The 12,202-nt window shown below is 39.4% G+C and overlaps 1 protein-coding gene across 1 annotated transcript in view; it reads right to left on the bottom strand.

Moving 5' to 3' along the window:
• PDHX (pyruvate dehydrogenase complex component X) overlaps positions 1-12,202 on the bottom strand; it is a 72,763-nt gene that overhangs the window by 23,062 nt on the left and 37,499 nt on the right. The window contains exons 5-6 of the mRNA XM_047071733.1: positions 10,224-10,322; positions 1,405-1,579 (exon numbers count right to left, since the gene is read on the bottom strand). Of these exons, the coding sequence (XP_046927689.1) occupies positions 1,405-1,579; positions 10,224-10,322 (274 nt within the window). The remainder of the gene's footprint in view (positions 1-1,404; positions 1,580-10,223; positions 10,323-12,202) is intronic.

Raw genomic sequence — 12,202 nt, 5'->3', positions numbered from 1 at the left:
ACTCTAACAAAAAGCAGGATGGACATAAAACTACCTGTGATTCCTTCCTTGTCCTTCACTCCACTCTGGGACTAGATCACAGTCACTTCTAATCAAGCAGCTAAAAATATACCTGAGTCCTTAGGAAACTAAACACTTTATGTTAGTAAAGTATTTGTTCAGATAGAATGAATGCTCTCTGTATACCATAAAAATTTGAAAGTAAGGTTTACCTTCCTAATTTGAATAACCTACTTCTTAAAAACGTAAGATTTGATTACACATAAATTTTTTGTATATGAAGTCACGAATCATGAATTTACATTAAAAATTGTTTCCCATGAAATTTGTACTGTTTGCAAATTCTTTAAAATACTATACTGGAATATATTTCTCCATCAGAAAGAGCAAGATAGGTTTGTCTATTTTTTAAGTGCCCAGTTTTTTTTTTTTTTCCCTTTCAGTTTTACATGAACCTGATTATCCTGCATTTCTTCTGATGGGAAACAAATGACATGAAAGATACTAAGAAAGGGAGGTAAAAAGAGGCAAAATGGAATATTCTGACAACAAAAAAGGGCTGTTACTGCCTCCATCTGAGAAAGAATGACTAGCTATACAGTCTCTATAGTTCTTCACAGTCAGAGTATCAATTCCCTCAGTCAAGGGGCGCCTGGGTGGCTCAGCCTGTTGAGCGTCCGACTTCGGGTCAGGTCACCATCTAATGGTCCGTGAGTTCAGGCCCCACATCAGGCTCCAGCTGACGCTGTAGAGCCTGCTTTGGATCCTCTGTCCCCCCATCTCTCTGCCAATCTCCCGCTCATGCTCTTTCTCTCTCAAAAATAAAAATAAACATTAAAATAAAACAGCCACAGATGAGGGCTAGTGGTGGCTACCAACTATTAGTACCACACTGGAGAAAAGCTACGTGAAAAGCAGCATGATTAAACAGCCTACTTATATGGCACTGGACTTGAAAGTTAGCACCACACAAACTGGGTTTGTGCTAGGAGTCTGCACAACATGAAGTATCTGGAGAATTTTTTCTTTATCGCTGTTAGCTACTACTAAAATGGATTGGTAGAATTACACGTAAAACAGACAGCTGGGGCGCCTGGGTGGTTCAGTGAGTTAAGTGTCTGACTCTTAATTTTGGCTCAAGTCATGATCTCGCAGTTTCCTGAGTATGAGCCCCAAGTTGGGCTCTGGGCTGATGGTGCAGAGCCTGCTTGGGCTTTTCTCTCTCTCTCTCTCTCTCTCTCTCTCTGCCCCTCCCCCACTCATGATGTCTCTCTCTCTCTCTCTCTCTCTCTCTCAAAATAAATAATTAAAAAAAACCCCAAAAAACAGACAGTAATGGTTCTTATTGGGTTCCTAGTTCTCACTTAAGTCCGAAAACATACAAATCTATTCAAATGATATTACCACTACATTCGGTTGTCCAGGAGTTGAGACCGGTGGGATCATCGGCCGTGTGTATGGTGGGGTGGCCATGGCCTGTGGGGGCAGAGGCACTGCGGGAGTAGCTAGAGGGGCTGGGGTGGGTCTGGATTCAGTAATCTTGCCCGTTTCTTTCAACTGGACCAGTTTGAGAGCATCCCTGAAGACAGAGATAACCACGATTAGCAACAAGGAATAGAAGAGAACATTTAGAAAATGGAGATAAGGAGGGAAGGTACTGAAATAGAGAGATGTCAAGGCTGTGATGCAAAATGAATTACTTGAGTTACACAAGCAAATCTTATCTGGTCTGCTGATTCATATTATTCACCCAATGGCTACAATATTTGGACATTTTCAAAAACCAAACAATTTGAATTATATCAAAGTTTTGGGCGTAGATATCTTTAAAAAGGAAATCAGTCCTTTTCTCGGGGGGGGGGTGTCATTTGGTAGACGAACAATTCTTAAACCATACTCTCATTCTTTATACTTGTCAAATAATTTTCACATGGCATTCAGAAAATGTCAAGTTTCTGATGACTTTTATTAGTATATTTACTAAATTACTGGATTTTCTAGTGTAAATAACCTTGTTATGGTCAGAAACTCATACCATTTTAAATATTGCTCAAAATGTTAACAGCATCATCTCATGAAATAAACCTACCCCACAGCATCATTCAGAATGAAAGATAACTAAACTAGTAACAGACTTACCCTGCATTAAAGGTATCTTTGTTTTTTAAAAGGATGTAAGTGGGTGACTAAATATACCAAGCTTTCAATTTATGCTAAGTTATAGTGGGTATGAAATAGTACATTTTCTTAAACAAAATGCCTTCTCGAAAATTATAATACCTGACAATTTAAAAGAACTCTTTTCAAAAACAGAATTTTATAGTAAAAAAAAAAAAGTTTTAATCTAAAAACTTTTTCAAAAAGGTTATGTAATCTAAAAACAACTTCAGGGTGACACTAATTTAAAGGCAATTTACATCCTTTAAATTTCTCAAACACGGTTAATTATTTGTTATTGTTTACTGAAAGAAATGCTGAGGGGAAAAACCTAGCATCTGCCGGGCATGTCTGAAATTATCCTTCCCTGAACAAAACCTTTTTACTTAATATGGCAACATGGTAGGCAGAATTCTGAGACGGATGACCCCAACATTCTTGTATACACAGAATTATTATCTGGTTACACACCCTGCATAATCCCTTGTGTAGGCCTGTGAGTATGATGGATGCCACTCCCATGATTAGGTTACATTATGTGACAAACGTGACGGATTTTGTACACACGATTCAGGTCCCAAATCAGCTGACACGAAGTTAATCAAAAAGCAAAAGGAAAATTACCCTGGCAGGATCAGACACATCAGATAAGCCCTTTAAAAGGAACCAGAAATTCTTTCAAGAAGAGATTTGAACGGAGAGAGACTCTCCTGCGGGCACCGGAGAAGCAAACAGGCATTTGTGAACAGCCCGGGGAGATGACCATGTGGCAAGGACCTGAAGGAGGTCTCGAGGAGCTAAGACCAGTCAGTCCTTGGCTAAGACCCAGTAAGGGGCTAGAGTCCAACAGCCCCAAGGAACTGAATTCAGCCAACAACCACGTGAGCCTGGAAGAGGACTCCAACCTTCAGATGAAGCCCAAGCCCTGGGCCAACACCTTGATTTCAACCTTGTGACTATAAGCTGAGAACCCAGCCATGCTGGGCCCTGGCTTCTGACCTACAGAATTGTTAGACGATAAATAAACGTTGTTTTAAGTTACTAAGCTTGTTGTAATTTGTTACGCAGCAACAGAAAATTGACCCAGGCAGGAATGCTCCAACCTGGGGCACATTATTAGAGGAATCCCCCAATGGGTCCTAATAGCATTTTTAGGAAGGAGGGTCCATGCTTTATACCCGGTCCAGAAAGGGGTGCATGGAGTTAACACCAAATATAACTTACTTGCTTCAAAGTTAAAGAGCTGACATTTAATATGAGAGGTCAGCTGACGAAGAAACCTTAAATGTTTTATCATCTTGGATCCCTAACTAAGCATTCAAAGTGGGAGTGAAAGGGGCACCTAGGTGGCTCAGTCGGTTAAGCATCCAACCTCAGCTCAGGTCATGATCTCGCAGTCGTGGGTTCAAGCCCCATGTCGGGCTCTGTGCTGACAGCTCGGAGGCCGGAGAGGCTGCTTAGGATTCTGTGTCTTCCTCTCTCTCTGCCCCTCCCCTGCTTGTGCTCTGTCTCTCTCTCTCTCTCTCTCTCTCTCTCTCTCTCTCAAAAATAAACATTAAAAAAATTTTTTTTAAGTGGGAGTAAAAGTGGAAAAATTAGCCTCTAATGTATGTATTGTGTTTATGCTAATTACATAATTTCATACCAGGCCTGTGAGGGAGGTATTATTATTCCCAATTCAAAGATGAGTAAGTAGGCTCAGGGAGGTTAAATTCCAAGTCTAAGTCAGTATTTCTCAATCACCTACTCTGTTCCACGTGTCAAGGATACAGTGTTGGGGCGCCTGGGTGGCGCAGTCGGTTAAGCGTCCGACTTCAGCCAGGTCACGATCTCACGGTCCGTGAGTTCGAGCCCCGCGTCAGGCTCTGGGCTGATGGCTCGGAGCCTGGAGCCTGTTTCCCATTCTGTGTCTCCCTCTCTCTCTGCCCCTCCCCCGTTCATGCTCTGTCTCTCTCTGTCCCAAAAATAAAATAAAAAAAAAAAAAAAAAAAAAGGATACAGTGTTAAACAAGACACTTCCCATCAAACAGCTTTATTCTCTGTTATGTTAATCAGGCAAACAAATGACAGATAGTGATGTACTACGAAAAAAATAAAGCAGAATAACAGGATGAGTGATGGGTGAGGATGGGGGGCGCCTGGGTGGCTCAGTAGGGTAAGTGTCTGACTCTTGATTTCGGCTCAGGTCAGGATCTCACAGTTCATGAGACCGAGCCCTGCATCGGGCTCCATGCCGTCAGCGTGGATTCTCTCTCTCCATCTCTCTCTGCACCCTCCCCACCACTGCTTGCGTGCTCTCTCTCTCTCTCAAAATACACAAACTTAAAAAAAATAAATAAAATAGGGCAGATGGTCAGGGAATGCCTGAGGAGGTGGTATTCACGTGGAAAGATGAAGGAGCAAGCCTCGAGAAGAGCCCGGAGAAGGATGTTTCCAGGCAGGGAGAGCAGCCAGGGAAAAGGCCTCTCTTAAGGACAGAAGGCAGGTCGGCACGAAGAGAGCAGTGAACAAGGGGAGGGGGTTAAAAGATGAAGCTGGAGAGGTGGGCAGCAAGCAGCCGCCAGGGCTGGCATCAAACCCAGGTACGGCCAACTGCAAAGCCTGTGCACGTTCTACCACTTTTCTAACACCTCTATGCACATAGTATGCAAATATAAACCACGGCAGAGTCAGAATAATTTTTTCTCACATGAACACATCAGAATAGAATTCAGCACATCTAGGATTAACAGCAAGTCTGGGACTGAATGAAAAATGCAATCTATGTAATCCAAAGTTAAACGTAGGCAGTGCTGGTTTTCAGGGCATGGGCAACAACACGGTGACGGGAACAGAAAGGACTGGGGAGAGGAGATACGTGGCCTAGGGAATGACCTTGTGTACCGTTAAGGCCTTGAAGAACAAGCTTACTTCTGTTTGGAAATTAATTTTTAATTTAGATTTAGAACCAAAAGCACCAGTTTCCAGTTAATTATGATAACATTTACATATGAAGTAAATGACTGGCAGCATCATTTCTGGGGATTTATGCCATGAGCCAAAACCCTAGCCAGATAAATAAAAATATGAGCATGGATATATAAGGCCTCTCTGTTGATTCAGAAAAACGCCTTCAATAGAAGATACTTAGCTTTTAAAGGTTCTTACAAATCACAGCTGAACGTTAACTAGTCTCTTCCCATTATATAAAATACATCTCTCTCACAAAACCTATTACTAATCTGGGTTTTAAATCAAATTACAGGGGCGCCTGGGTGGCGCAGTCGGTTAAGCGTCCGACTTCAGCCAGGTCACGATCTCGCGCTCCGTGAGTTCGAGCCCCGCGTCGGGCTCTGGGCTGATGGCTCGGAGCCTGGAGCCTGTTTCCGATTCTGTGTCTCCCTCTCTCTCTGCCCCTCCCCCGTTCATGCTCTGTCTCTCTCTGTCCCAAAAATAAATAAAAACGTTGAAAAAAAAATTAAAAAAAAAAAATAAATCAAATTACAGTTTAGTATCAGAGTGGCATATCTAAAATACATTTTATTTTCTTTATATGGGGATCACTAGTTTACTCTCAGTTATCAGTTAAAAATAAGCAGATAAAAATAACAGGTAAAGAGACTAAAGAATCTAAAATGCCTGAATACACTGATTTAAGACTGGTCACACTAAACTGACACATCTTTATTTTTTTTTTAATTTTTTTTAATGTTTATTTATTTTTGAGAGAGAGCGTGTGCGAGAGCGAGCAGGGGAGGGGCAGAGAGAGAGGGAGACACAGAATCCAAAGCAGGCTCCAGGTTGAACTGTCAGCACATTGCCGGACGTGGGGCTCGAACCCATGAGCCGTGAGATCATGACCTGAGCCGCAGTCGGGCGCTCAACCGACTGAGCCACCAGATGCCCCTAAACTGATACTATCAGCATAGGTATTACTATTTTATCAAGAAAAAAAATAGTTTAGTTTCATTCTTATAGTAATTAAGATTCTTGGGTAGAACAGCTCTTAGTAAAGAATAAAAGCAAGAAGTCATTAATCATAAACAAGAAAACAGAAAATCAATTCTGGCCACTGCTTCACAGTCAGCTTTTATTGCTAATTTCACACTTACATACCTCGTAAAATATAAATGTTAACTATTGTTTAATAACAGCCAACAATTTAGTTTCTATAATGTAGAGAATGATTTTAATGATTCTGTCCATGAAATAATTAATCAGACTAGACTGAAGAATTAGGTAGGCATTAAAAGCTCTAAAAATTAGGAGAAAAACAAATACACCACACACTTCTGCAGAACGGCAGAAGGCACCTTGGTGGTTCACTCAGGGTAGAATCTTCTCTACCAGGATCCCTTAGAGAGTAATTCATTTGGGTGGGCAATGACTTAGTTTTCAAAAGAAATACTACTACAAGAATGCTAGACACTTGCCTGTCACACTGGTCAGATTTTTGATGCTGTGATATGAATACAAACATTAACTACAGCTATGATTTAAGACACAGATATACCAAAGATGTTAGGTTACAGGCAAAGAACTTAAATATATTCTCTCTAAAGGTGGCCCCAGCGCTCGTTTTCCTAAAATACTACATACACAGGCAAAACAAAGTCCATATGCTTTTGCGCAACATATATTCTGAGCGATATGTTTGAGCAACATTAAAATAGCAAGCCTAACACTTAGGATCTACTTCATAAATACAATGCATCAGACGCACTTCTTCAGCAGTTGGAACTGATTTTTCTATTCTACTTGCATTTTTAGTTAACAGTGGAAAAAGGAAGGATGTCCCTCCAAATTCCAAGAATGTGTGCTAAGGGATTTGGGGGGAAGCTTATGTCAAAGCCTGCAGTTTTTCAATCTTATCAGAATATGACATTTTTGTAGATGACAGCAAGTCAAAGTTTTTCCCAAAGTCCACCTTAATGTTAAACTTAAAACACAGGCATCTTTAGTAGCATACAAAGCAAAAATCCTGAATAATGCATGCTTTCAAGGATCTGTTTTTCCACGAAATCTTTTGTAATGTGTCAAATTTTGAAGACCAAAGGTTGACTCCCTTATGATGCAGAGTTAAAGAATAAGGACAGGAAAGAGAACTGGATATGAGGAGGAGGAAGATGGCAAAAACATTAAACATGTAACTCTATTTTAACAGTGCTGCCTTTGGGTATACAGCAAGACAATACCATTTTGTTCTCTTTAATAAATGTTACATTACTGTTATAACTTCAACTGAGGTTTAAAAAAAAAGGTATTTGGGGGCGCCTGGGTGTCTTGGTCAGTTAAGCGTCAGACTTTGGCTCAGGTCATGATCTCGCGGTCCATGAGTTCGAGCCCCGAGTCGGGCTCTGTGCTGACAGCTCAGAGCCTGGAGCCTGTTTCAGATTCTGTGTCTCCCTCTCTCTGACCCTCCCCCGTTCATGCTCTGTCTTTCTCTGTCTCAAAAATAAATAAACGTTAAAAAAAAATTTTTTTTTAAAAACAAAAATAAAAAAAGGTATTTGTTCATCACATATGTATTAAGCACACATGGAAAGAGAAGGGAGAAATGAAGAAAGCACTATTTCATTCCTCTGCTGTCACACCAATGAACTGCCTTCTAAAATGTCACCTGATCACCAACTTCAAAGACTTTTCTCAGATCACACATTCTTAACTTTTTATCCAGTTCCTAGATATCCTCCAAAACAGGAATTTCAGCCTTCTAAAAGTTTACCTCCTGATTATTTCAATTATAACTACTGCTCTACTACCTACCAAACCTCCCTCTCTGGTTCCAAAGTGTTTCCTGCAAATAACATTCACCTCGCTGATCCTGATGCCTGCGAGGCTCATCAGCACTGATAATAAGCTTCAGAGCTACCCCATCACTCACGCCACTGAGACAAATACTTTCCCAAAGCCCTTATTGTATTTATGGAGCCAAAATTTCATGACCCGGATCAGAATCCCAACTTCAGTCCTTGACTGGTTGCTATCCTGGTCTATGCTCCACATTGTCCTTTACGAAGGCTTCTGAATTCTGTCCGTAGAACACTGTCTGCATCAGAAATCTCTCTTTTACTTCTTCCACACGCATTCAAGCATTTTTTATCTTTTACCTGAATTACTTTATAAGCCTATTAATTTATCTCCTTACCTCAAGTATTTTCCTACTCCAATTTATCTTATGCAAATTTGCAAAATTAATCCTTCTAAGGTACAGCTATGATTATTTTACATTTCACCAAATCTTACTCGATGATTAATGAATTAAATATAGACTCTTTGTCCCATCCCTCAGAAATATAGGTGAGTATCCCTGGTTATAAAGAAAGATGCTTTATCCCATTTTTACAGGGAGTTTACTGGAACATAGACTGGTAGATTAATAAAATTAAGGTATGAATAGTAGATACGAAATAGGGATTAATGTGGGAGAAAAACTAGGCTTAACTGGCTATCGAGATACTTAATTTTAATTTTTTATGGCTACGTTTTTAGGTCCTTTAACTAAAAATTCACAGCCTAGGATGCTCTTTTTCAGTCAGGAGTCAGGACAGCTGATTTCCTGCTCATGAAGTATGGCAGAACTTCACAGGATGTGTTTAAGAGAACCACAGACACATGTTTGATGAGCAAATCAATAAGGCTATAATACAGATAAATGAGACTATCTAAGAATTAAGGAGGTACCGCTCCCCATAAAAATAATACACAAACATAAACTAATGCTTTAATGAAGACTAAAATAACCAATGGAAAAAAAAAAAAAAAAAAAGGTCCCTTGGTCCAGCACTGCCACTTAATAGTTTCATAACCCTTGCCCCATTGCAACTTAAAAACTTTTAAGCCAGTATCACCGATCACTTTTTATCAATATTATATGAACAGGGAATAAGCATATTGTTTTAAGACATTAACTCAATTTGAAGAATTTAATATTACTGCCATAGAAATATAACATATAACACTACTGCAATTTTACATTAGTTCATATGCCTAAAGGATTAACCTTTGTCTTCCCAATAGACCAAGTTTGAATAGAGCAGGCGCTATCTGTTCTCATACACTCCTGAAAGAAACAAAATTTAAACAAATGGTAAAACATATCAGTGTTCTTGAACAGGAAGACTCAGGATCATCAAGATATCACTTCTTCCCCAACGTAACTTACAATGCGATACAATCCCAATAAAAACACCATCATCCCCCTGCGGAGTCCCGTCAGCAGGGCAAATGAACGGTTTAAAATTCATTTGGAAGAATAATAAAATACGAATAAACCAAGAAAACTGGTCTATTGAAAAAGAAGAGCAAGGATAACTCTATCAAATTTTAAATCTTACTTGAGAATATTTATAATTAAGAGTGTGGTACTAAGCAAGTGAGGTACTAACTCATGGACAGTGAGATCAGTGCAACAGAAGACCTAAGAGGGCCAACTGCATATGGAAATCTCTTTGGTCATATCATTGACTAAATTCCAAACAGATAAGAATGAAAGTATTTTTAAAAGTATATATCTAGGTTTTAAAAATTTAAATGTGATCGCTAACTTATTTCAAGTAAACGTAAAACAATACAAAGGTTCACCACTCTGCACTCTAATTTTCTGCATTTATCACCATTTCTAAGGATCTGGCTTTGTTACCAAATTAGAACTGTTCTTCACTAATGCTGTAATTATTCAGAAACAACCCTTGCACAGAATATAATTTTACACTGCCAAAGCAATTAAAAATACAAAAGAACAGTATACATCCTTTTAAATCTTAACACTGAATAAGCTCTTCTTAAAATACTTTCAGAAAAGGATGATCATGATAAATAATGGAATTGGTTGTTACAAAAAGCACAAACAGGGGGACCTGGGTGGCTTGGTTGGTTAAACGTCTGACTCTTGATTTCAGCTCAGGTCATGATCTCACAGTTTTGGGAGTTTGAGCCCCGTGTCGGGCTTTGCGTTGACAGTGCAGAGCCTGCTTGGGACTCTCTTTCTGTCCCCCCCCCCCGCTTGCCCGCCCTCTCTGTCTCTCTCTAAATAAATAAACTTAAAAAAATTTTTTTTAATTAAAAAAAAAAAAGCACAAACATACTCTTTAGTGAATATCCCCCGAGGGCCAGTGGCTGTGCCCTGGCTAGCATCCAGGGAGTGTTTTTCCAGAATATTACGAGCAGCTGGACTTAAACGGAACCTAAAAAGAAAACACGAAGAGATTAAGGAAACCAATAAACACTTAAATTTGAATCAAATGTACATAAACGTCAACAATTTTGCTGAAACTTAGAAAAATAAAAACTTACAATGAAATTAAAATGATTCCCAGAGATAGTCACGGTAAAATAAATTAATCTGTACGAATCTGGTTTACTTTACTACCAAAACATTTCATACAAAGTTACTTAGTTACTATTTCAAAATACTCTTTCAGTAAGAGTAAATATTCAGGGTGCCTGGGTGGCTCAATCGGTTGAGTGTCCAACTCTTAATTTCAGCTCAGGTCATGATTCCAGGGTCATGACCCTGTGTCATGAGGATTGTCAAGGATTGAGCCCTGCATTGGGCTCCACGCTGAGCCTGCTTAAGATTCTCATTCTCTCTCTCTCTCTCTGTCTCTCTGTCTGTCTGTCTCTCCCCCTCTGCCCACCTCCCCTGCTCTCACTCTCTCTTTCAAAAAAAAAAAAAAAAAAAGTATTCAAAAGAGGAGAGCTTCTATTTCAAGTAATAATTTTTCAAATGGTTCCTAATCAAACACATCAATACGGAACTAGATAAATCATTCCTTCATTTTTTCTGTGTGTGGTAAAAATACACAAAATTTACAATTTAAAACATTTTTAGGTGTACAATTGAGTGGCATAAAGTACAATTACACCAGCCATCTCCAGAACTTTCATTCTCCCAAACTGAAACTCTGTCCCCATTAAACACTAACTCCCCACTCCCCTAGCTCCCAGCAGACAGCTTTCTACTCTCTTTACCAATTTGACTACTCTGGATAATTCACGTAAGTGGAATCATATTACATCTGTCTTTTTGTGGTTGGCTTATTTTACTTAGCATAATGTCTTCAAGGTTCATCCATGTCATGGTATATGTGTCAGTGTTTCCATCCTTTCCAAAGCTGAATAACATTTCATTGTATGTATACGGCACATTTTGGACACATGAGTTGTTCCCATCTTTTGGCTACTGTAACACTGCTATACATGGTTATACAAATATCTCTGAGTTCCTGCTTTCAACTTTTTTGAGTATATACCGAGAAAAGGAATTGCTTGAGTATATACCGAGAAAAGGATCATATGGTAATTCTATTTTTAATTTTCTAGGAACTGCCATGCTGTTTTCCAGTGATTGCACCATTTTACATTCCTACCAACAGCGCACAACTGTCGTAATTTCTCTGTCAACACATTATCATTTTTTTTTTTTAACAATAGCCAATCCAATGAATGTGAAATGGTAGCTCGCTGTGGCATTGACTGGCAATTCCCTAATGATTAGGGACACTGAGCATCTTTTCACATGTTTATTGGCCATTCATACATCTTCTTTGGACAAAATATATATTTGAGTACTTGGCCTATTTTTTTAAAAAATTTTCTAATGTTTATTTATTTTTGAGAGACAGAGACACAGAGCACCAGTGGGGGAGGGGCAGAGAGAGGGAGACCCAGAATCCGAAGCAGGCTCCAGGCTCTGAGCTGTCAGCACAGAGCCCGACGCGGGGTCCGAACCTGCAAACGGGGAGATCATGACCTGAGCCGAAGTCGGACGTTTAACCAACTGAGCCACCCAGGCCCCCCTACTTTGCCTATTTTAATTGAATTGTTTGTTTTGTTGTTGTTGAATTGTATCCTTTTTATACTTTTAAAAGACATTAGTATTTACATGAAAGCATTATTTTAGATTTACTCCAAAGAGTTAAGAGGCAAAACACTTACGTTGATTATTAGACATGAAAACTGAGACATACCAAAAGGCCACACAACTACTGAGTGTCCACTCTTCGATTATGACCTTTAGGCAAAGCAGCAGGTACAAATAACTATACAGTTTGATAAAGATGTG

Source organism: Lynx rufus, unplaced genomic scaffold (assembly GCF_022079265.1).
Source record: "Lynx rufus isolate CCGP_SWC_20201006 ecotype Redwood Valley unplaced genomic scaffold, mLynRuf1.p SCAF_9, whole genome shotgun sequence".
In the NCBI taxonomy this organism is placed as follows: Eukaryota; Metazoa; Chordata; class Mammalia; order Carnivora; family Felidae; genus Lynx; species Lynx rufus.
This window is presented reverse-complemented; position numbering and strand designations above follow the sequence as displayed.